This window comes from Sphaerodactylus townsendi, linkage group LG06 (assembly GCF_021028975.2).
Source record: "Sphaerodactylus townsendi isolate TG3544 linkage group LG06, MPM_Stown_v2.3, whole genome shotgun sequence".
NCBI classification, from domain to species: Eukaryota; Metazoa; Chordata; class Lepidosauria; order Squamata; family Sphaerodactylidae; genus Sphaerodactylus; species Sphaerodactylus townsendi.
This window is the reverse complement of record NC_059430.1, coordinates 24,874,899-24,901,127: the sequence shown is the minus strand read 5'-3', so window position 1 is coordinate 24,901,127 and position 26,229 is coordinate 24,874,899. Positions and strand designations below refer to the sequence as shown.

Here is a 26,229-nt window from a genome sequence, read left to right as displayed (position 1 = left end):
GGGCAGCTGCTTTTGGATGGGATTGTATTGCCCCAGAAAGACTTAGTGTGAGACCTGGGGGTGCTCCTGAATTCATTGGTGTCCCTTGATGTTCCAGTGGCAGCGGTAGCCAGGAGGGCCTTCCAGCAGCTCTGGCTGGTTTGCCAACTCTGCCTGTTTTGGGGAAAGGGGACTGGCCACAGTGTTACATGCTCTGGTAACCTTCCGATTGGATTACTATAATGCACTCCATGGGGGGCTTTCCATGAAGATGATCCAGAGGCTGGAGCTAGTGCAGTATGCTGCAGCTAGTCTGCTTGCTGGTACATCAAAAAACTGCATTTGCTCCCAATTTGCTTCTGTGCCCAATTCAAGGTGTTGACCTTAACAAACAAAGCCCTAAATGGCTTGGGTCCTGTCATGTAAAGGAACTCCTGTGCCCATATATACCTACCCAGGCATGGAGGTCACAGTGGAGAGGCCCTCCTTGTGGTACTCCCCTTGCTGATATATTTGGGAGAGGGGGCACAGAAAAGGACTTTCTCTGTGATTGCCCCCAGGTCTTGAAATAGTTTCTCCTCAGAGATTCACTGGATGTCTACCCACTATGGTTTTAGGCACCTGGTGAAGACTTTCCTCTTCACTCAGGCATTTTTTTAGTCTCCCTGGACGCCTTCTCTATGATGCTGCTGATTGGGGGTGTGGTGAGGGTTAGGGTTGGGTTTTTAACTTTCGTATGTTGTGTTTTTCATGGATGTACGTGGCTGCCTAGAGATCCTGTATATAAGTGGGATAGAAATAAATAAATAGATAAATAAATAAATAAATAAATACTAACTGGGATACAATTCTGAATTTGGCATAGTCTACAAAAGTTTTTCTACAGTGATTTAGATCCAGCAGAATGTTTTTGTGGCAGAAGAATGTTCACCTTTGACTTTGTTATTTCACCCAGACTGCAGCCACAAAGGTTGTTCTTGGAGGTCCCCCTTTTCTAGGGGGGAGCAGTTTAGACTGCAATGGAAGGGAAGAGACAAGAAAATCCTGGTTCCTGGGCAGAAATGCTCCAGTGGATCCAACCCAAACAGCCTTATAGTTAGAAAAGCTTACCTTTCTAAATGGAAGAAAACAATTAAATTCCATAAAGGAACAGTTATATATTTTTTTAAATTTAGAACTGTCCAATCCTTATTAATATTCTGAACATTTTCAGGTATACATGAATTAATCAAATTAAAGTTTGGTTTACCTGACATATTTGTAGGGGCAGAATACATTTTTCATGAAAAATATTGCTTTTCTTACTGTTTGCTTGGTGTAACTTCTAATGTCGCCATTTAAAACATTGGATTTGTTATATTTTTCTCATCTATCTCATTTTATTTATGTGCCCAGTTTCTTATTGGATCAGTTTCATGTTCAAATTCAACCGCTCCTCAGCATTTACCATTTGTAACAGCCTTGAATGTAAATTTGAAAAGTGTCTTAGTGAGTCAACCATTGGCTATTTGGCTTGTTGGAAAGTCATTCTCTTAAGATGCTCTTCTCGCACAGATATAGAACCACTGGATTTTAAAAATAATAATGAATAGCTCTAAAATTATGTTCTTAAAACCCCAACTCTTGCAATTTTACAGCTATGTAAATGTGAATGAATTAGTTTTGCAAATCTCCTCATAGTCATTGTTGATTAGAACGGGGGGGGGGGGGGGGCTACAGAATTTCGACTTCTATATTCAGTTTTTGAGAAGAACTGAGAGAGGTAATTAGTGGAAGACTAGAGAAAGTAACTTCAGAAATGCATAGAGTATGCTAGGAGGAGGGAGTTGAGCAGGGTATACTTGCATCTGTGGACTGGTGTTTATAAGAAGCAGTTGTGCCAGTACTGCTTCAGATTTTCTTCATGACTGGGGGAAGTAGAAACTAGTTTTTTTTAAATTGGAGGTTCTCTTGCTCCTGCTCAAACTATTAACTTGAGCATTAAATCGTATCATATGTCCTGTGGGAATGGTTATCTATATTAGATATAGGTATAAGGCATAATGTTTGCCTGAAGAAAAAGTGATGTTAAAATGCATATTTAATTTGTTATAATGAAATATGTCCCAGTAGCATTTCTGACATAATATGGATCTTCTGGAGGGGAAATTGCAAACGTAGTAGCTTGAATCCTATACGTTCCACTTGTGATGTTCTGTCGCCCATTGCTTTAGTTCTGCTTTGATTTAGTGCTAAATGCTTTCTGCTCATGCAGTGAACAACAGTGCTGCACAAGCAGAAGAGCAATGCAGGATTTAAACCTTAGCTGTTCTAACTTGTTTTTCCACAGAAAAGACTGCTTGAAGTCAGATTGACTTTTATTGGCGTTAGATATGTGGGGGGGGGGGGGAATTCTAAGACACCATTGCAGGTAACTGCACAAGTTACTTGCCCATCTATGAATCCATATAGTGATAAAATAGTTGTAGAAATCTATATTAGTACACGGCAGTCTCTCTCTTTCAATACTGCACATTTAAGCTAATTGTGCAAACATTGCTAGTAAATGGGAAAATGCTTACCCTTTTGTGTGGGTATGAGTGTGTGTGTGGGGGGGGGGAGTTGGCTCTGGTAGGCCATTGTTGACCTAAACCTAAAACATACTAACTAGTACATAACGAACAGTCCATTTTTATATTTGGTCAAGGGCAATAGCGCTCTGCTTCTGAATGTCAGCTGAGCCCTCAAGCTGCTTGGTGTTCTGGAAACACAGAATAGTACACCATGTTATTTAATGCTACTTCTCCCTCTCCCCTCCATTTTTTTTAATGTTTTCCGGGCCGTCTAGAAATGGCCTGGCGTCTTCAACTGTTTCATGTGATCAGATCACAAGAAGGCAATTTATAACTCTTCATGAATATTTTTGCATAAATTAACTATTGTTTTGAAATGGTAACCAGCTACCAGTGTTGCAGCTAGTAATGGGGCCTTGGTGGATTACTACATATTTGAATACTTTATAAAATGTCAGACAGTAAATTAGAATCAATGATCACGCACATACATAATTATGTAAGAACTTTTCAGATATTTATATCACAACTTTTGCACCTGGGGACTCAGATCAGCTTACAAAAGCCAAGCAGAAAATAGTAAAAAAAAGTAGTGTTCTGTCAGGTTACATGGATCTTTTTGTGGCATAAACAAAAAAAGAGCTTGCCATCTAAATCTAAAAAGTTACCGGAGTCCACTTCTTGTCACAGTTCAGGGACGACTTTAATACCCTTTATGTGGCTTCAGTCAAGTGGAGGCAAGTTTTATTTACACTGCCCCTTCCTCCCATTTGAATGTTTAACTCTTGGGGCAGTGGGAAGAAGTGTGATACTAGAAAAATAAACTTTAAATTTATACCCGAAAAAGATTCACTGAACAGAAGCTCCCAGTAGCAGGCCAGTGACCTTTGTTGATACAGGATAAGGATTAAAAAATTCCCTGACCTGCTAGCGAGATAGCATGTATTATACAGCAGCTCAGGATCATAGCAGCTCTTTGACCTTTTGCATCCCCCCACCCCCTTCTAACTTAGTCTTGCCCAGATCATTTTACAGCTCAAAGTGTTAACTTGGACAAAAATTTAAATCCTCTTAATACACATAGCCATCTTACAAACTGAGTACTCGCTTCTCTCTTTCACAGTCACATGCATAGCAGTAAATTGTGGGACTGAAAAGATGCAGATGTTGGGTAACTGAGTAAATTCATTGTGCCCGCATCCGCATCCTCTTCTTTCTGGTCATTAAACATGAAAAAGGCTGCATGGAAACAAACCTTGGCTTGTTCGTGATAACAATGATCTCACTCTTGTTTAGACTCCTATTTTGTAGGCAAGAGGGAAAACAACATTTTGTCATTTCGTTTTATTGGGATGTCATTACACGGTGTAGTTAGGCAGAATGTGTGAGTCTTAAGTTTCCAGCTACGTGCAAGAAGATGAGAGAGTGTGCAAACTCGAACTCTGGTTCATTATTCTACCCCCTCCCCCTTCAAAGCCCCTGAGGTTTATTCTTATCATTTAAATGCAGCTGAAGAATCTTATGACTTTCTCAAGCTAGTGTGAAACTTTATGTCAGCTATGCAAGAGTTTATTTTGTTCCTTCTCATGTTTTGTGAGACTTAATATAGCTATTTCACATATGAGCAATAATTGACTGTAGTATCTTGTGACCTCAAATGAGAGAAGATAATAGCGGGGCAACTTAAACCAAAGCAAGCACTCTACCTGATATTTAATTTGAATCCAGTTTCAAGTTTTTGGACTTCTAAAATTTGTAAAATACTTTAAAACGTGCATGCCCACTTTTATTTATATCCTGCAGTTCCTCCCGTGAACTCAGGGTGGTCTGTGGAGTTCCCCCTTCATTCATTTTATCCTCATAACATCTCTGTGAGGTAGGTTAGAAAGAGTCACTACCTCAAGTTCTAGTCTAGCAAGGTTCATGGCAGCATGGGACTTTGAACCTGGTCGACACTACCATTACAGGACACCGTCTAGCCTGAAATGGTTGTCTCAGTAGTATTTTTCACTGTACCTGACAGGTTGATTCCACATAAGAATTATCCCCCTATGGTTATGTTGCTAATGGGATTGTCCCTCAACTTGCAGTCAAGAAAGATTTCTCTGATTTTTTGTACCTTCGTTAGCCATGGTCTTCCTTCCACACCCAATGTGAATTCAACTCTCCCTCCACTTTAATCATGCAATTGTCATGATTCTCCTCACACTCAAAAATTGTTCATGAGTAGTACTAGTCAAGAATTGGGCAATACTAAACTTGCATTTATCGTACTGCTCCAGCATAAGGCTAAACTGTGAATTCGTTGCTAATGCTAATTGCTGGAAGGTCCCATTGTGTTAATCTACATTGAAAAGACTAATTCACCTCCTACTGCTTGGGAGAAAGTAAGAGAGAGCACTTTAGGAGCTCTTTAACTGCTAGTTGAGAGTTGTATATAGTACCTTGCTCTGAAACCTCATCCCCATATTAAAAAATCTTAATTTTATTACTGTCAGCACTGAAATCAAAGTGGTGCACTGTGAAAATGCAAAGGAAGTGAGTGAAGGAGAGGTTTTCTTTCATTCAAACACAAGAGTTACATTTCCTTTCAGATGCATGAAAAAGATTGCCTGGGCAGCACCAGGTTGGGAAAGGTTTTTTTTTTTTCATGTGAAACCCCCCCCCCCAAAAAAAAACAAAAAAAACACCAACACGTTCTTAATAGGAAAGATGGGCTGTCAATGATTTGTGCAGGAATGGAGTATGACTTAGTGTGGAAACAAAAAACAACAGGCACATAAATGGAGTTTCTGAAACAGCCCAGGTGATGCTCAGAATTGGACACTTAAATTTCTACTAGAAATATTATGTCTAATAATTGTTTACTGAACTGAGATTAATGAGAAGATATGTGACTGGAGACACAAGGCCCAGGCCATAAGTTTGGCCTCCCAGGAAGAAGAATGCTCAGCCAAGAGGATTAGGCAAAGAAATTAATGGAATATGGGACAGTGGTAAAGCTAACAGATTCCATGAATATGAGACCAACTGAAGAATTCCAAGATAAATGGAAAAGCGTTACACATATTATTTTCAAAAATATGAATAATGGTGAAAAGTGAAATCTATAGTTGAAATGATAGATGTAAATCAGAATATAGGAAATATTAAATGTAAAATTGGTAAAAGGGAGAAAATATGACTGTGAGGATTTTTAGAAAATTATGATAGTAATTTAGGCTCATTCCGCACATGCAGAATAATGCACTTTCAAACTGCTGTCAGTGCTCTTTGAAGCTGTGCGGAATGGCAAAATCCACTTGCAAACAGTTGTGAAAGTGGTTTGAAAACGCATTATTTTGCGTGTGCAGAAGGGGCCTTAGAGTTTTTTACCAGTTTATTGTGGAACATGTGTAGCTATCTTAAAAGTAGTTAGCTTTGAGAATTATGTTAGGATCTTTATACAATTTTATATATACAATTTTGTTCTCTTTTTTAGTCCTTAGAACTGTAATTATGGTAAGATCTGTTTTTTCCCTTATAACTGTCTTTGTTAATTAATTTTCAGGTATGAAAGTTTTTAAAAATCATTTTAAAATGTAGTCTGGTGTAGCCAGCATGGTGGAGTGTTTAAGAGCAGTGGACTCTAATCTGGTGAACTGGGTTTGTGTCCCACTCCTCCACATGAAGTCTGCAGGTAACTTTGGGCCAGAGCGGAAGGCAAGGCAGTTGTAATCTGCTTTGAAATGCCTTAAAGGCAAAGAGGAGTGGAGTATAAAAACATTTTGTTCCTAGTATAGTAAATAGTGATACAAATCAGAGGTATTGAGGGGAGACAATAACAGGTGCTGATGTCATTGAATTTTTGTTAGAAGCATCCTTAATGAAAAAAAAAACAGACTGCTCCTGGTTGTTTAGTTAAGACTCAATTGGTTATTGATCTGCCTATCTCACTCCTTTAACCACTATGCCATGCTGAGTAATTCCTGTGTAGCTACTAATTGAGCTTTTACTCCAGCTTGCTTTTTTTGTTAATTGAAAAGACTTCTAGTTATTGATGCATCAATATTTATGCAGTTCAGTGGCAAAAAAACAAGCAAAACATCTGTGTGGTAAAAATAAAGCATATATGGACTCCTCTATTAGGGTTTGACATTCATTAACCACCTCTCTATGTGTTACATGCATTTTATCAATGATGATAATTTGTGTAAAATCCACATGGCTGTGCTACTTTCCCTTAACTTGGCTACTGAAAAGAACAATGTTTTTGGTCAGCTGGAGAGTGCAATCATGGTTCAAAAATTTTCAGCATCTCTGGTTTGTGGTGAATTGAACGAATTTTTCACAGAACTTTTAAGTGTCTGACATCATTCCTTATACGTCAGATATATTAACGCATCTTTCTGGTTGCCACATTCCCCTGTTGCTTCTTCTGTGTTACAGGGTGTCAAGCCAGCTAGCTTTGATAAAGTAGCAATTCCTGAAGTCAAAGAAATCATAGAGGGATGCATCCGTCAAAACAAAGATGAAAGGTAAATATTCATTCCATTTGTACTGGGCAACAGAAATGAAGCAGTTCTGGTTTTAAAAGACAATTGTAAAGGTACTCTTAACATGTAAGAATTGTAGCATGTAATTTCTGAATGATCAGATACATGATGGTGGGTCTGTGGTTTTTCTTAAAAGCATGATCTCCAAAAGCCAAATAGATTTCAATCTTAGCGTGCTTTGATTACAAAAAAAAAAAGCATAGAAAGAACCTTTCATTTGAAGAGTTCAGGTCTTACCCTCAAAATAAGATTACACATTGTTTAGGATAGACACTAATCTCTCGCTTGGAAGAAAAGCCATTACCATCTCACTTACGCTTGTCCTACAAAAGAGAAAGAACATATTTCTTTCTCTCTCCTGTGCGGGAGGTGGGGACAGGCATGGAGTTTTAAATTTATTGGCAGTGTTTTTGCTTCGTGTTTGGAAGCCAATGAAAAATTTCTCTATTCCTTCCCCTAGCTAGCTTCCATGGTCTTTGCCTCACACATGTCATTACTTTCCCACCTAGTTCCTGACAAGTTCTGCCAGAAAGATTTTACAGCATGAACAGAATGTAACAGTATATAACATGAAAAATGCATGATGTTTCATAAGTGGCTAACTTGTCTGCAGAATCTATGGTGTTTCATAATCACCAAAAAGTCATCATGAATATAAAATCATAGCTGATTCTCAAGTGCAATACACACTCTTTGGTTTAAAAAATAGGGGAAATACATTTGTGCCCTTTGCGTCTAGTTGAAACCTAATATCATTAACCACTTTCCCCCCTTTCATTTCTCCCTCTTGTTTTGCTTAGATATGCTATCAAGGATCTGTTGAATCATGCATTCTTCCAGGAAGAAACCGGTGTGCGGGTAGAGCTGGCAGAGGAAGATGATGGAGAGAAAATTGCCATCAAGCTCTGGTTACGAATTGAAGACATTAAAAAACTTAAGGGAAAATACAAGGACAATGAAGCAATAGAATTTTCTTTTGACTTGGAGAGAGATGTCCCAGAGGACGTTGCACAGGAAATGGTAGGTAATGCACTTCTCAGCGTAGGTGTAGAACTTAAACAATTCTAGGTGTGATTTGGCCTACTTGAAGTTTGGTTACTGTTATAAGAATGAGCGTATTAAAACAAAAAAAAGGTGGCGATACAGAAAGACTACAGGGATAACTAGGTGCTTTAACTTTTTTAACTCCCTAAAAATAGTGCTCCCTCATGCTGCTTGACACTGATCTTTTGAAATGTACAGTGGACAAGACAGTATGATAGAATTACTATCCAGGAGAAAGAAATCCCAAAGCAGAAGACTGTTGGGTTAGTTTCAATTCAGTAACTGCTGTTTCTGTTAGGAAGGCTCAGTGTTCCCCCATAGATCCTGTAATTTTGTTAATCAAAATGCAATAGTCACTAGCCATCTGTTAACATTCTGTTGTGAGCTCCCACAGAAATTGCCTAAGAGACTGAGGACTTGTATCCAGTCGTCAATTCATTGTATTACGATTGCTGTGTTTACATGCATATGGAAAAACTGACCCTCCTGCCCACATTTTCCAGCATAGTTCTAAACTAGATCTGACACCTGTTCTTTGTTTGCATGGTGTGATGTTTTGACTGGGCTTCTGCTATGACTAATTTAAATAAAGAGTTCCTGTCCACTGTGATTCTAATCTTTTTTTTTTGCTAGATCTCCTTCCTGTAGTTTAACATATGCATGTTCCCTGCCTGCTGATTCTTTCTAGAACTTGTTTATTGTATGCAAGACAATGATACACAGTGTAAAGGATCCTGCATAAACTGCTAGATGCAGTGATCCATGTTGGGTTGAAACCACATGTACTGTCTGAACAAATGGTTAGTGTGGCCATCTTTAACAATGCCAGTTAGTTGAGTAGAGGGCACTTTCAGTCTCCTCCAGAACAGCTGATAGTGGTCAGAGATGATTGTGTCGGCATTCAGTAAATGCATATAGGTGTATATAGCAGCAGGTATGTATTATGTTGCTTTGTGATTCCCCACCTACTTTCCACATAAGACATGAATGATCTTGCATTATTATGCTCTTGATTTGTTATGACGTCCTTCAGCAGGGCTTTCTGAAATGCTAGTGAACTAACTGAAGTCATATTTACTGTGTAATTATAGAAATCTATCCATCTTACCTCAGCTTACCTTTCCCACCTGCTATGATCATACCAACAGTGTGTGTACACTTTCTAGGTTGAGTCTGGGTATGTCTGTGAAGGGGATCACAAGACAATGGCCAAGGCCATAAAAGACAGAGTTTCCTTAATCAAGCGAAAAAGGGAGCAGCGCCAGCTGGTGAGAGAAGAGCAGGAGAAAAGAAAGCAAGAAGAAGTCAATCAGAAACAGCAGATAGAACAGCAATTGCAAGCAGGTGCTACTCAGCAAGGGGCAAAGCAAGCTGCTGTCGCCTCTGGCACCACAGCTGTTCCTGCTACTTCAGCTTCAGTTTCTACACAAGTGGAGCCTGAGGAACCAGAAGCTGATCAGCATCAACAGCTGCAGTATCAACCGCCAAGCACCTCAGTGCTCTGTAAGTATCACCTGTATGTATTACCTGACTCACACTTACTGCACTTTGCTTAGGCTCCATGAGCTATTATTACCAGACAGCTGGATGAAGACTGCACAACATTAGGACAGGCCAGTTTATATTTAGTGGTGTAAAATTCAGTTTTCAGAGAGATAGTTCTTCTGCAGAGGCAGAAATACTGATGTGGAAAAGTTAAATTTGCTTGGTCAGTGAAACAAACTAGAGTAGCAAGGAACACATTTTCCCAACCCCCCGTTAAGGGAAGCCCAGGGGTTCCTGATGGTAAGGAAAGACTGGTGCTATTCGGGTAATACAGGTTGGCTTTGGAATCTACTCTGGGTTTTTTCTTGCTTGTTTTTTGGTTAAAGATTTTTGGTATCATATGGAAGTAAAGAAGATTAATAATACTATAACTAATTCCAGTTCAGCCATCTAGTATAAAGCAGAATGTTCCAAGGCCTGAACTTTCACCATTAATATCAGTCTTCTAGGACCTTGATGCTAGAACCTTGGTAATATTATATACATTGCAGAAAGAATATTTCATATATTGATGAGTATTAAAGAATAATCAGGCCTGTCTGTCTTATAAAAAGAGTCTAGGTCTATCACTTTTTCAGTGTTTCCAGATTAGAAATATTCCCCATAGCTTAAGGAAAGCTTATCTAAAAAACAAAGCTGTGAAACTATTTAAGTCAAAAGATCAACTGCTGGTATTCCTTCAGTGATAATTAATCACACAGTGAGTTCTGCCATAGAAAGAATGAAGTAGACACTGGAATTTCCCTTTATGTATTGGATCACTCTTTGTAAATGACAGCCCTCTTCTGGTATTCATGAGGCTGCCTTATACGGAATCAGATCATCTGTCCATCAAGATATATATTGTCTGCTCAGACTGTCAGCGCCTCTCCAGGGTCTCTGGCAGCAGCCTTTTCACATCACCTGGTTCTCTCAACTGGAGATGCTGGAGACTGAACCTGGGATCTTCTGCATGCCAGAGGCAGATAGTCCAAACCACTGAGCCCTTAATGTTTTGATTAAAATAGTTAATCATGGTATTTTATGGTATGTTTTGATAAATTATTTTTAAAAAGGTGTTTCTGTCCAGTGTTAACCCAGAAAGATTTCTTTCTCTGTCTGGAGCCAGAGAGACTGAGAAGATTTACCACCTTTTTGATGTGTCAGCAAAAGTTCTCGCCATGTTGGCATCTGTGCATTAAGGAGGAGTGGGATGGATGCCAGCTTGCTCTGTAGAGAAGGAATATTGGTGGCTTCCAAAAGCTGTTTCTTGTCTCATAGCCAGATTCTAATGTGATTCTGTCAAAAGTTGCACAAGAGTCAATTATTACTGCAAGCAATTATTAGAGCAAACATAAACTGTTAGAATGGGGCCTTTCTATTTTAAAGTTCAGAGAGAGAGATCTACCATCACAAATAAACAGTATATAAGTGAAATTGCTGTACTAACCATGGGAAAAATATTAAGTAGCTGGCTGTAACTGGAAAAGAGTAACGGTGACTTCAGAACTTCCATAATCACAGGGGTGATTTTCCCAGATAAGAAGGCCATATTGTATTCTGAAAAGAGACCATTACTAACACACTGGCGGCTCCTGGAAATTGAGAAGGTACTGTCATAAAAATGTAGAGCTGTGGTAAGTTATAACTCAGCCAGTGCATGAAAATAACCAGTAATAATGGTCAGAATTTATAAATAAGATGAACAGTAAGAAAGGTCCTAACTCCCATGCTTTAGCTGACATGAGATGCATTTGACTTTGTTGAAGAATTGAAATGCTAATTTTTTCATTAGTGTGTGGTGTGGAAATACCAAAATATGATCTCAAAAGTAGATGCTTTTTATTTTTGGGTCTGATTTAAGTTCTACAAAAAAGAAAGTTGTTTTGAAGTCTTGATCATAGAATCATAAAGTTGGAAGTGACCACAAGGGCCATCAAGTCCAATCCCCTGCCATGCAAAGCATCTGAAACCTGGGTTAAAGGGGAACAAATTGCTTATTTAGCAATTTTCATTTAACCTGAGCTCAGGCAAATATAACAGGTTAGAAGTGTTTTTTTTGGGGGGGGGGGAGGGAGTTCTGTGGGAACTTCTTCTCTGTAATGCTTTCTTCAAACCCCTGAATCCATTATATTTGGCCTGTGCAGAATCACCCATTGTGTGTAACATTCAAGCCAGATTGCATGTAGTCAGTAGCCTGGTTTAATGTTTGATGATCTTAAACTCTGCTCTTTTAAAGAGACTAGGCCAGCAGCCCTGTTAGTTTTGGGAGAAAAACCTCTGAGAATACCTTGGTGGGATCTCAAGATCTTGGAAATAAACAGGTCAGAAATCACTAAGAAGCATTCTGCAGATGTACATATTTTATCCAGATATTTTCTAAGTGAACATAATCTGAGTTTTGTAGTGGAGGAAGGTTGAGAGAATGGTATGAAGTCATTAGTATTTTATTTCATTTATTGGGAAGCATCTTTTTCACTCTGAAAGTCTTCAGAGCGGCTTATAAAAATAGAGACACGTAGCACAAGATCCATTGAGCATGTCAGCTTTGCTGTTTTGGAACTTGGTCACACAACTAATGTCTAAAACTGACTCTTGTATTGTCTTTTACAGCTGATGGGACTATTGACAGTGGTCAGGGATCATCCCTTTTTACTGAATCATGTGTGAGTAGCCAGCAGACTGCTTCCTACGGTTCCCAACATGAACAGTCTATCCCAACAGTTCCAGCCCCAGGGTACACAGTTCCGGTTGTCCAGCCTCAGTCGCAACAGCCTGGAGGATATCAGGCATCTGCAGGGGTAAGTGTAAAGCCGGAGAAGCAGAGCAAATATTGCTGCCTCAAAGAGGTTTTCTCCAAAAGCAGCATAGAAATGTTCTAAACCACAGGTGTCAAACTCGCGGCCCTCCAGATGTTATGGACTACAGCTCCCATCACCCCCTGCCAGCATGCTGCTGGCAGGGGATGATGGGAGCTGTAGTCCATAACATCTGGAGGGTTGCGAGTTTGACACCTATGTTCTAAACAATGCTGTGCAGGGCCCTGATCTATATACCTCAATTTGTGCAGACTTCTAGTTCTCAGCATGAGGTTAAAAAGCGTGTTTAGGGGAAATTTCATATGTGAGGATATTGAATGTTTCTCTTTGATAGAATGGTTTTACTAAAAGAGAAGGCATCTGTTGTATGCATTTGTGAATACAAATGGATCTTGTAGGGGTTCAATAGATGTCAGTGGCAATACAATTCCCTCCAGTTGATTTCACTGCCTAAGCAGATGTACAACATTTTGTCTAGCTACAAGCATTGTTGAGCTGCAAGTGCATGAACTGTATATGAGGAAGCCTCTAACTGAAAATTCATGATGGGGGTTTAGGAAATGACCGTAAGAAAATGTGTGTTCTATAAGAATTTAATTACAGCCAGCTAAGGTAAGGTTTCCTAATCGTATTAGAATGCTGCATGCAAACACTGCAGTTTTAAATGATCCCACTTTTGTGTTCTAATTTATAGCTTGCATTTAATTGCTCATGGGCACAAATACCTTTCCCACTTCATGTGTTCATTTGTGTTATCCTTTATTCCGTATCTTTTTCTGGTATATTTTCAGAGCTGACTTTGGGCAGGTCATCTTAAAAGAATGCACACACAACCTGTTCCCCTACTCTGTTTTTACTGAAGTTGTTCCTCGTGGACAAGTGAAAATATATCTGATTCTCAAATAACTGTCCCATATCTAGAGGATGCACTGTTTCTGATTTGACAATCTACATCAGTTCAAAATAAGTAATACTTTTCTGTTCTGCTCAAATGCACTTATGAAGTTTTGTGCCCTTTTAAAATTCATATCAGATGAGACCATTCAGACTGTCTTTCTTTTTTTGCTTTAAAAAAACAAAATATTGGCTTGCTTTATTTTTAATTCCTATATTTTAGCTCAAAGACATGGCTTAGATCAATAAACCATTAAACAATCTTCACATGCCTTGCTTCAAGGTTGAACAATCATGGCTAACACTGGTGGAATAAACTAACAGTTCTTCAGAGCAGACCAGTAATTAATTGAACACTTATAGGGGAAAAAAATCTGGCCATATCTCTCCAGAAGATTTAATTCAAATTTTCTTATTGAGAGAGGAGACATTTGGGGGGCGGGGTGGGGGGGGGTGGGGGGGCGAGGAGACTGTACTCTCTGCAAGTTTCTAGAAAAAATACAGAGTCATGTTGTGGGGGGGGGGAATTACTCGGCTGCTGGAGGGACTATTAAATCTTGTGTGTGCGTGCTTTTACAAAAGTGATTTGAACCCTAATTTGTTCAAACCAGGAAAATAAACAACTAACCTTTAAGGTGTAGGAAGATTGCTGCAAGTGTTTGGGTTTTGTTTTTTCTCTAACATACTCCTCTCCTAGGAGGCAATCTAACCTCAAACAACTTTTGTAATTAAATTCTTGTCTTGTTCCACAGTTGATGTGGATGATTCTTGTTATCTTGTAATCCTTGGCTGAATAAAGAACTATAGTTTTCCAATCAAATTCTTGATTTTGGATAGCCAGTGCACCCCAGAGAGAAATGTATGCTGTCTCTTCAAGAAGACTTAAAACACTGTTAAAGCTAAAATTTGGAAGGAACACTTTTGTGCATACACCACCATTCCTGTTCTAAGCTAGTGTGAAGATCTGATGGCTCTGACTCTTAGGGATTTTTACCTATCAAATTATTTGGTACTGGAAACAACTTTGACATGTTCTGATTGAGCCAGGTACTGAGAACAGATATGCTCTTCCTGTGCATGGGCAGCCTTTGTGTTGTAGGAGAAGCCGCTAGTGGAACCTGCCAGTCAAAGAAAAACCTCCAATCTTCCCACAGTTGCATATATAGTCTCTTTCCTGCACGTGATGCCACTCACTGTTTGTTCATACTTCTCCCGATATGTTATGTCAACATTGGGCCTTTGTCATGAGTGTGTCTCCCTCAGTTCCTGCTCATTAGTCCATGTGATCTGTGTTCACTTTTGTTTGTTTGTTTGTTTGTTCCCTTAGCCTCGAAGTGGCTGTAGCATGTCAGTTGGTGCTTCCCCTCTTTCTTTCCCCCCTCTCCGCAACATCCCTTTCAGTGCTCCTTCCACTCCTCCATCAGCATTGTCTGCACCTCTCTCTCCCTCCTACCTTCGGACTGCTCCTGAGGAAACCTTTGGTGAAAAGCTTTCCAAAGCCCTGGAGAGTGTCCTGCCCATGCACACTGCCTCTCCACGCAACCACCGGCGTTCCAGCCTGCCTGCCCTCTTTGTCAACCCTGTATGTCACTGTATGCTTCTGGGCTCACTGAAGATAAGTCACCACTAAATACATCCTGGCTTCATTCTTGTAATTAGATAAGAGTGAAAAAGGATTGTGTTTACTCTGTGCTGCTAGAAAGTTGATTCTTCTTCCAAATGCTGGCTGTTAGTGTCCAGATCTTTAGAGAGAGGTTCAGATTTACCTTATAGCAATTTAGTTATCGTTTGAAATGCTTTGATAATCAGTTCTCCACTTCAGTCTCTGGTCAGCAAGTAGTAATTATTCAGATTCTACAAGTAGATGATTGTAACCATTTATAATCATAGTGCTGTCTCTGTGTATGAGAGTTAGCTATCATATAAGGGGGAACAAGCAAATTTCTAGGCTTAAGCATTGAGAGAAGTTTCTTAAAATGTGTAGCCAGCAGCAGTCAGATGGTCAGATCATCAGAAACCTGTTCCCTGCCATTCTGTGTGGCTGTCATGCTTCCAGTACTGTCTTGTTCCATACTCTAGTCTAGATCTTCCCTGCCAACCTTTGTTTTTACTTTTCTGCTTAGAATATTTTAAATTTTGAGCTAGGTCAAATATTCAAGATTGTGTAATATTACCTAGATTGATTCCTCTCCTCCCCCCTCAAGCTTTCCGGTTTGAGGTTGAATTTAGGTTTTAGTTTGCGCATGGTATATTGATTCTAGTTAAAATATTGATACCATGAGATAAGTTTTAGTTTTTTCTATGTAATCCTTTAACTCATGTGAGAAGTTCCTTAAGTCTTATGTCCACAAAAGGAGGTTTACAGAAAGCTTATTTGTATTATTTTCTTTGATCTATAAGAACAGATAAAGAAGTGTGAATCACTGTTCTACAGCACAAAGAAACACCTTGTCTTCATTCAAAAGTGTAGACAAGACTGGTCCTCATTCCTTGTACAGAGTCATATGAGAGTTTGCTGCTGCTTTTCCAGAATATAAATTAACTCTTTGACACCGTGAACTCAAGTAATTATGGATAAGGGCAACTGAGAGCATTTAAATATTTTATGTTGGCGTGCCATTGTTTATTACTCTGATGCTTGTAAATGGTATTCATGTAGAGGACTGGAAATATATTTTGATGTGCTAGAATATAATGGCAACCCTTAATAGATGGTGTCCATTTCTGGTAAAAGGGATTTTTAACTGTTGTAAGGAGTGTCTGAGAGGGTGATAGTTTCTTCAGAAATCTAATGAAGCTCTGCTCCTTTCCTAATTTCAGAGCAAATATATTCCTCTAATAGGCCACTAATTTTCATCAGTTCAGAAGCAGAAATATAGTGTATATGGTAAAAAGCTTTCATTAAAAGAAGTCACTGTTCAGTACGCAATAACATTTCATACTAATGGGAACAGATGTATGGAAAAGCAGCTTCTAACAAAAGCAAATATTCCCATATGCACCTTTATCTGCCATGGATGTGTTTAATGGATAATTATAACACTTCAAAACATATTGTGTGTTGACTATGAACTAGGCGTAGCCATTCTATGAGGTTACTAAAGAGAGCTTCCTGTTGAGCTGAACATACTAATATGCTTCTATAATATGTGAATTACTTGTCTTGTTCATGTCAATACAGCCTCACTCCATGGTGCATCCGTGTGGGGGAACCCCAACATTCCCAGATTCCCAAGTATTCTTTCCAACCGTTCATGAACGGCCTGTGTCCTTCTCACCACCACCCATCTGCCCTTCGAGGGTGGCCTTTTCTCAGCGGCGCAAGAGCACTTCCATCCTTGAAGCCCAAACGTGCCACTTCCAGCCATTGCTCAAGACTGGTCAGAGTTTGCTCCTCCCAGTCGGTAGTCCAACTGCTTGGACACCCGAAGCGCTAGTGACAATGAGCACCACGGCTCACAAAGCCACAGGAGAGCATATGCAGGCTAACCCGGTATTTGAGACGGCTCAAGTGTTTGGTGATTACAGGCCTGGACAGGCTCCTTCTGAGGATGCTAAAAACGTGTTGACTCAAGAAGCAGTATATTTAATGAGCATGCATTATCAGCCCCAATTGCCTGAACACTATGATGCTGCATCCCATAATTCCCATGGGTCTGAGCAACACTTGCAGCAGGCACCTGAACCAAGAAATGTACATGGTGGCCCTCTTCAGGGTTCTACATTTGAGTATCCAACAGGGCAAACTTTTTTGGCAAGACAAATTCAGAACTTGAGGCTGGATTCTGGAATGAATCCACTATCGCCATTGCCTAGTATGTCAGCCCCACTGAGCGCGGATCCCAACCAGATGAGTTTTCACCCGGTATTCGTTCCACATTCTGCTCCTGCTGTGCTCACGCAAAGTGGCGATGGCAGAACAAGCTGTGTGTTTGAGTTCCATGTTCAGGCATCCAGCGCATCTCCAGGAGAAGGTGCAGTCATCCCCCAGCGTGTTTATAGGAATCGTCGAGGTTCTGCTGATTGTAATCAGGAGGAGTCTCCTCAAACTACTGTACAGCCTGGTCGCCTTCAGCCTGTCACAGAAGAGCAGTGTCACTTCCTGGGCTCTGAACTCATGGTGTCTAGAGGTAGTTCTGTTCTACAGATCTGGCCAGAAGGGAGCCCAGGATACTCCAGTGACTCCTCACAGTTGACTTCCTCAGACACTGGTGACTTTCTGTCTCCTCCTCCCACTGGGGCTTCTGCATCATATGTTTCAGATTTGTCTCTGCCTGCTTCCCAACTGGCTCAGAAGGTATTTCCAGATTCGCAGGTCTTCATCCATTTCCCACAGGGAACTTCATCTCAACAGGCTTTCTCGACACTGGTTTCTTCAGGACCATCTACACTCTATTCTCAGGTTACAGGAACAAATGTTTCCAAAAATGTCTTAGGTTTTTAGTTTTCCTTGACACCATAGTACAAGTTTCCTTATATTCCCTATCATCTGTCCTTTCCTCAATCTTCTCCTCTCTCCCCCAGGTTACTTTAGTTTCAGAGACTAGATTGTGCATTGCCAGAACTGTGTTAGTTGTTGAAACCACTCTGACCCTAGCTTGTTAGGAATTCCCCTGAACATGATTAACGTATCAAGTTTGCCCCGATACTTGACAAAACCTTTGCCTAGCGGGCTAGTTAATATAGAAACAAATGGTGCTCCTTTCACTCTGTTTAAAAAACTTTCTTTTTACTTATCTGATGCTCACTTAGGATGCTCAGGTGAGTGAAATTAAGGGGACGCTTCATAACCTGAAGATGTGGACTGGCTGTACTAATATCATTCTTTAACAGGAACAAACACAGTACTTCGAAGTACTGTTTAAATATCCCTTATTGACATGTCTTCTGAGATTTATATAGGGTACTATGGAATAGATATAGGCAATATACAGACAATCGGAGATTTCAGAGTTGTTCACTAGAAACGGAAGAGGCTTTTTGGCCCAAAATACACTCAGCTGCTTTTTCCATTTCGCTTTGGTAGGGGTCAGCGGCCGGCACCATGCAGGCCATATTGCTCTTTGACTGATGTAATGTGCACGCCAGATAGCTAACTTTAGAGAAATGGGAGAGAATCAGCACTGGGACTTTGCAACAGGTGTTCTCATATCAGCTCCAGATCTCTGAAATGTGGCCCTTGGTTCACAGTGTAAATGGCAGACTAGTTTTACTGGTGCTGCAAAGACAATTGAGGGTTTTTTTTAATCCATTAAAATCACTTTTAAATAAATAGTTACAGTTAGAGTGCTTCAGGTACTTGGGTTTAGAAGCCAAGTGCAGAATGAGAGGACACATAGCATAGATGGTATTAGAATATTTTATTTATATTGTAAGCCAATATAAATTCCGCAAGGGAGAAGGGTGGTTAGTAGATATTTTAATTTAATCAGGCAACTGTAAAGAATATCGAGCCCAGATATAGGTTTGACTTTTCTCAGTCCTGTATTTGTTGGAGTTGAAGAACAATACAAATGAGCTTGGAAAGATTTAACAATGTAAACGTTTATTTCTAATCTTTTAACTTCCTCTAAGTTAGCTGCTGATCACCTGCTTCTGTCTCCTAACCTTTTCACTGGAAAAACTGGGGACCCCATTGGGTAGAGTAGGCTGTGGTTTACAGGACCCACAGTGATAGAATACATTTGGATTAGCTAGGGATGGATCAGGAGGGCTCATTGCTGGCCTCTGTTTTTTGGTGTTGGATAGCCCTGTAAAAAGCAAATCTTGTTTAAGGTGGTTATGTCTTTGGGAAATCTTGTATTGGAAAGTTGTTGCACCATTACTAAAGATGGAGGCAAACATTGTAACAGTAAACATGAGAGCCTGGTAGAGTGGAGTGAGTTATACCCTTTCCCATCAAAAGATCTAAGTGGAATTGTGAATTCATGTATTGCCATGTCCTTTCCCGCCAACCCTCCCCCTGCCTCAGACCCCAAAGTGAGCAGAGTGGCAAGTAGCTCGCTGCCCTGCTGAGCCTGACACCAGTTGTCTCAAGCCCCCATCAACACCTCCCCCCCGACACCAGTTCTCTCAAGCCCCCACCAAGCTGGGCCCAGTGGGGCAGCGGCACCAAGCCACTGCTGCCCTGCTTGGCCTGGCAGCAATTCTCCCAAGTCCCCTCCATCCGTCCCAGTCTCATACACCAAGGGGCTGTTTTAAATGGTGGAAGCATGCTACTCTCCCCCTCTTCCACCCAAGCACTACAGACCGCACTTGGATCTTTTGGTGAGAAAGGGTACGGTGTCAGGAAATTCCTCGCTCAAATCTTATTTCAGCAGGGAGTGCACTAATTTGAGTTAGGCAAGCCACTCTCTGACTCCAGCACTCAGACCATAATTGGGAGAGAATCCTGTACTTTTTTACTGTGTGCAGATAATTGAGCGAATCCACAGCTTTAAACATTGTAAAAGCAATGGAAATACCAATTGTAGTGCATGAGGTTAACATTTTTTCTGTATGCATAATTCCATTCTTTGGTTGGAGATTCAATAACTGGGCCACACCTCGTGGTATGTGAAAGATCTATTTTCTTATGCTCTAACAGTGTTTACTAGTGGAGATTTGGTCCCTTTTCCCTTATTGCTTGTTCATTTGATCCTAGTCTTTCTGATTTGTTTCGGGGGGAGGCAGTTTTTATTTGGTGTATTTTTATGGTGTCTGATAGTTGAACTCATCAGACTGGTGTATGTGTATAAATGCATAAGCAAGTATAAGAAGTCAATTACAAAGCAATGAGAACAGCAGTAGTAAAAATATTTTTAAATGAATACAGTGGTAAGTGAAAATGCCCATGTAAAACATTAAAAAAAAACCTGCCCCCATCTTAAAGAGGAATGAACTGGATCAGAGCAGTTACAAGGCAAAATAGAGTAACCAAGTCACTTAAGAAGAGAAGGAGGAGCTTAAATGGAAGTTTAACTTCTTGAAAAGCCTTGATTCTGTCATCCAGCTACTACCTATTAACTGTGGAATGAGCTTTGAACACGAGCAGAGCAAGCAAGAGTCGGCTAAAAAAACCAGATCAAAATCTCTCAGTAGAGCATACCTCATAACACCACTTAACATTATTTTCTGTCCAATATAATGTGTTTAATTGTAGTTCTACACTTTACAGTTCTGTGTTTTCAAGTTGGCTAAAGGGAAATCAACCAGGGAAATCAACCCTCCATTATTCTCTTTTTTCCCCCTGTTGTTTGTATAGCTTTCCAACTATTGGATATTATTCAGCCTTGCCATTTTAGCATTACAAGATTGAGTTCTGAAGTTCCCTGTCTGCACCCATCATTTCCCATTTTATATTGAGATGAAACTTCTGTATCTCAGGATACAGTTTGCATTTCATTTTGATGCGAATGACACCGGGAAGGTGATCATTGCCATTCCACTCTAAATGCTTTTATATTCATTCATAATAGCTTTTTTGCCTTGCTTACTCATTTAGAATTAGAAGTTGTTAAGTTTACAGACTATTTTGGCTTTGTGTGTTTTTCAGTATCAAACCGGTCTTTTCCTTGACACATTCCTGTTGAAAGTTTGAAAGCTGCTGTAGTGTTCCCTGAGTTGAAATTGGTATTAGGCTAGACTTTGGTAGAAAATACATGATGGAATTGGCCTTTTCCTATCTTAGTGTATTTGAGGAATTTTTACAATAAACTTACAAACCAGAATGTATCTCTCCATGTACTTTCACATAGTTTGTTGCAGAGAGTTGACATGCTTTAAAAACATGAAACTTGTGTGACAAATATGCTTTTCTGCAAAAATGAGATTTGCACACAAGCCTCTGTAGTACTGGTGGTTTAGGGAAGGCATCCAAAGCAGTGCATTGTATTTTAACAATGCTGTACTGTGTTTGGAATGTCTATATCAAATGCTGTTCTATATTCACTGAGGACATATAGTAAAGAATCTTCTTTCAAGTCTTAAGTTCCATACTGAAGTCAGTAAATTATCTGATTCTATGTATATCTGCTTCTTTAGACGCAGCTGCCAGGGCAGCCAACTTCAAGTGGTTCATCAGTAGGCCCATCTTCCCAGGTTATGCATCAAAGCCAGCAGGTAAGACCAAGCCATTGTTATCTGTATACTTAAAAAAACCCCTACATAGGTACTTTATTTTGGTGTTTTTAACAGCACTTTGGTGTAATAGTTAAGATATTGTACAAGGATCTGGGGAACCCATGTTCAAATCCCCACCGGTGCCATGGAAACTTGCTGGGTGACCTTGGGCGAGTCAAACACTCTCAGCCTTGGCCCTGGCTAGTATTTGGATGGGAGACCTCCAAGGAATACCAGGGTCGTGATGCAGAGGCAGGAAATGGAAAACCGTCTCCTAACGTCTCTTGCCTTGAAAACCCTACAGGGTTGCCACAAGTCAGCTGTGACTTGATGGCAAAAATAAAAGTGTTTTTTCTTATGTTTTAAACGTTTGTCCTTCAACAAGTCATGTATGCATGCTAGTCTGTAGGGAGTTGGATGACCACTGAACAGGTGCATTATGTGTTTTTCTTTAAGGCAAGTCAAAGTCAGTACTTTTCCAGATCTAACCCATTCTTCCATATGAACAATAATCTGCAAGTTTTTCTACAATTTTTAATATAAATGTAAGGGCTGTTCTCTAGGCTTATTCATAATGGGTGTATCTTAGTGACAGGGGATCGGGCGGTATATAAATTGAAAAAATAAATAAAAAAATAAAAAAATAGCTCCTAGGTATATGAGCAGTGATCAGTAATTAAAAAGGCAATTTCATTCTTAGCCCATCATATTTCCTCATTGGTTAATTTGACAAAAATCTGATTTTCTAAAACAACAACTACTGGAAAAGCAGGGAATTAGTCTTATCCATTACTTTAGCTTTTAAAACTTACACTATAAATCCCAACAATGATTTTTAGAACCTGGAGTCTCAGTACATGCAGTAGACTATACCTATCTTTCGTTGTTCTTCAGGAAATAGCACAGTTGGTATTAGCACTATCATAGTACAATCAAAGCACTGGTGCTAGAACACCCCCTCTCCCAGGGGAGGTATTCAGATATTCTAAAACTAGAACATTTTGTCCTGTTTTGTTAGAGTATTGAAGAACTGTACAGATGGGATTCACCAGCTAAGGTGTAAACAAAAGGAATCTTCAGATACATAAACAATATTTATTCAACGATTCTGATGTGTTCCAAACACCAACACTGTTTCAGAAACTTTGAGCTGTTGTTGAAAGCAGGTTTTGATCCTCTGATGAAGTGTTTTGAAGCAAAACACATGGGATCATGAAATAAATACTGCTTACATATTTGAAGATTCCGTATGCGCCTTTTGTTTTGCTTTGTTTACATATTGTTGTGTTAGAGGACTTGAATCTAGAAGAACCCTGACCAAGAGTTTTCACCACTTCCCCCAAGAAACGAATCTGCTTTATTTCTTCTATGCAGAGTTCTCATCAGCCAGCTTCTTCTCAGCAGACTGGTCAGTATCAGGTTCAGCAGCCATCAGTGTCAAGTGGAGCTGCATCATCCCAACCAGTTACACAAACAGCACAAATCATGCCTATGCCTCAGGTGGCAACTGGGACACAGGTAAACTACTGCCTGCTGATCTCTGGAGAACTCATGTCTAAGCTTAAACTTTTGACAATTAAGTCCGACTTTTTTTATTTGGCTGTCATAGTACCGTGTTTGGAAGGATATAGTAGGGGTCGTTTGCTTGCCTGAGGAAAACTAGCACATGACGTGGAAAGACTTGCCTGAATTGACTCTCAGCACTGCCCAAACAGTTCTTGCTTTAAGTTTTGTTTCAAAAAATGGTATTTTTTTAAAAACGGGAGTCAGTCAGTAGTCAGTATCTCAGTGAGCTGACAACGAGTACTTGCAGGTTGCCTCTGTTGGTTTCTCCAGTCTTCCTCCTTCACTCTTGATTTAAAGGCCTTTGCTGACTCATAATTGCCCTGTGTATGTGGTGTTGTGAAGTTTGGACTACTCAAACTATGGAGGCCATCTTAGTGATCTAACCATCCCCCCACCCCCAGGTTGCGCCACCTGCTCTGCTTTGCAGCACTAACTTTAGCCTATTCTCTATATGCTAGCCCAGTGGCTTTTCATTTTCTCTTGCCATGTGTTGGTCACCTCAAGCGAGCAGACTGAAACGTGGCTAGAGGCATCAAGCTTTTCCTGTTTGAACTGACTGGACGAAGCAAAGCCGGACAATCAGTCTCTGTCTGTACGCTGATGCCACACTAATGTTCTTATCATGTTGATTTGTTCTGATGCATCCTGCTTTGGTCTGAAAAGATGCAACAAAAAATTTGCTAATTAGACATAGTCTTCCCAGCCACTCTTCCAGATGTATTTCTTACTCAGGCTGGTTGGCTGTGGTGAAAACATTTTTTCTTTGACTAATACATTAAAAATCTGCTTCTTGCAACCCTGCTTCCTAAGTCTATATATTTTTCTTTACCTTCTCAGCTTCCTGTTTCCCAGCAAATGCCGATCATCCAAGGTGAACCGCAGTTACCCGTTTCAGCTCCTACACTTCCTCAGCCTTCAGTTGCCCCAACGATGCCCATTGGCTCTCATTATCTCCCTATGGGCCAGCCACTACAAGCCCCTCTTCTTCCACAGTTCTCGGTCTCTCAGCTGCCCATAGCAGCCCCTCACGCCTCAGTGGCTCAGCCCGGCTTCCCATCCCTACCCATCTCTATGGCAGCTGGAATGAACCAGCCTTTGCTCACTCTGGCCACATCTGCAGCAGCAGCTGCTATCCCTGTGGGCTCCACTGTTGTCCCTAGCCAGATTCCACCTCTCCTTCAGCCTGTGGCTCAGCTGTCCAGCCAGGGTCTCCCTCAGCTTCTGCAGCCAACTGTTCAGTCCGTGGGATTGCCATCAACTCTCGGACAAGCTGAAGTACCGCTTCCAGCTACAGATGCTGTGTACCAGGTATTGTGGCCGTCAAGTAAAAATCCCTCACTGCAGTCATAACAGTTTTAGGCTTTACTAAGCGGCTTGGGCAGAATTGTTTGCCATCCTGGTATAAGAGATGTGTTCTTTTAGTGCACAAGAATAAGGGTAAATTTAAAACTGAGTTTGATTGGTGGCTGGGGTTTTATTTTTGTTTTATTTTTTTACAGTGAAGTTTTATATTGGAAGAGCAGTGCCTAGCATGTTGGTAGCTGCCAGCGTGTGCAGTAAAGATTAGTACAAAATTGTTTGGTGGGTTTTCCAGGCTGTGTTGCCATGGCCTGGTAGGTTGTGTTCCTGGCATTTCACCCGCCTCTATGGCTGGCATCTTCAGAGGCATGTCACTGTAAGAAGAAACACACTGTGTGACATGCCTCTGAAGATGCCAGCCATCAGAAATGTTAGGAGCAGAAACTGTCAGACCATGGCCATGTAGCCCAGAAAACCCTTAACAACTAGTTGATTCTGGCTGTTGAAGCCTTCGACAATACAAATGGTACAAAATGGCTATCTAATCAGCAGATGGTACATCATACTTGAATGTAAGGTGGGGTATCAAGCAGACTGATTGGAGCGAGCTGTGAGATCTCCAGGTAGGAATGATGAGGTCTTGGATTGCTGGCCAGCAGTCAATTTCTTCTAGTCCTGAAGGCCAACTTTTAGTTGTCACGTAATGCAAATCATTTGACAAGATGTGTAGGGGCTCGCTGAGTGCAGTGTGCATGTGTCATTACAGCTTGTGCTCTGTGAACCAGAGCATAGAAGACTCTCTTCACTTGTATGTGTACTTTATATGTCCTAAAAAGAAAGATACCAAGAATATTGGATGAGGAAGTGCCCTGTTTCCACATATTTGAATGGGACCTGCTCAGCTTGTAGTTTCTTCAGGTTTTGTAGCTGAAGGTATCTTTAATAGTTAAGCAGAGGTTGAGGACTTGTTCTCCACATGGGTCACATGAATGCAGCCTTCCTTTAGCTTTGTAGTGCACTGAACTGGACAACATGATGGTTTGGAGGTGACGATGTCTCTTAAGCGTGCTATTCCATTCCCATAAAATAAGGAGCTCTGGAAGCTCTGAAAAGACATCTCAGAGGGCCATGAGAAAAACTCCTTTTCACCTTGGTGTGGATTTTCCCTTCCCCCTTCTGTTTCATACTGTTTTCCCCAAGTTGCCCTAAAATGCACTAACTCGGCTTCCTCGTTTGTCGTAGGGCTTCTCACCTCGGCTGCCAGCGCTGTATACAGGAGATTCAAATATTGCTCCCTCTTCTATGGCCTCTGCTTGCCTCCCTTCTTCAGTACTGTCCCCTCCCTTACCCACAGATGCGTTGCCTCAGCCAGGCTATCTTGCTGCAGTAGTGCAGCCTTATGTGGAACAGAATTTAGTTCCTTTGGGCAGTCTAGGAGGACAGGCCCAAGTGCCACAGCCTGTTGCCTGTTTAGCCCAGCAGGCTCCCTCTGCATCCTCGCAGCAATCAGCATTAGAGGTAAATAGATTGTGCGTGCGTGTGTGTATGTGTGCGTGTATTGCACTCTGCATTTTGAAAAACAAACTGTGGGGCATGAGTGCACTCCCATCTTTCGAATCGAGCTGAAAATCATCTGCTAATCGCCGAAATGAATTTCTCTTACAGCAGAATGTGATGCCAATGTGGAGACCTTGTTGCCACTGGTTATGCTGTTGGGAAGTGAGTGGCCACCCCGATGCGAAACACTTGCTGGCACTTCTCTTCTGGCTAGTCTTTATATTGACACTGTTGTTCATAGTAACTTAAAAACCTTTTCTCAAACTTGTTCCCTACAGCCCTGCTGTTGCTGGGAGAGATATGAATGGTCCTTGCACTCTGCATTGGCTTCTTTGCACATTCTGCTAGTAAGATTCCTGG

General features: G+C 40.7%; 1 protein-coding gene across 14 annotated transcripts in view; it reads left to right on the top strand.

The window, feature by feature from the left end:
• WNK1 (WNK lysine deficient protein kinase 1) overlaps window positions 1–26,229 on the top strand; it is a 128,848-nt gene that overhangs the window by 62,228 nt on the left and 40,391 nt on the right. For 10 of the 14 annotated variants that reach the window (XR_007244852.1, XR_007244853.1, XM_048501098.1 and 7 more), the window contains 8 exons: window positions 6,960–7,048; window positions 7,867–8,086; window positions 9,277–9,613; window positions 12,248–12,435; window positions 21,370–21,447; window positions 22,822–22,965; window positions 23,851–24,321; window positions 25,555–25,830. Coding sequence is in view for 12 of the 14 variants with exons in the window: in XM_048501098.1 (XP_048357055.1) it covers window positions 6,960–7,048; window positions 7,867–8,086; window positions 9,277–9,613; window positions 12,248–12,435; window positions 21,370–21,447; window positions 22,822–22,965; window positions 23,851–24,321; window positions 25,555–25,830 (1,803 nt within the window). In the remaining 2 variants the exon portion in view is untranslated. Of the gene's footprint in view, window positions 1–6,959; window positions 7,049–7,866; window positions 8,087–9,276; window positions 9,614–12,247; window positions 12,436–14,139; window positions 14,930–16,528; window positions 17,750–21,369; window positions 21,448–22,821; window positions 22,966–23,850; window positions 24,322–25,554; window positions 25,831–26,229 lie in introns of those variants that run through there. The other 4 variants (XM_048501106.1, XM_048501100.1, XM_048501104.1 and 1 more) reach the window with 4 other exon arrangements.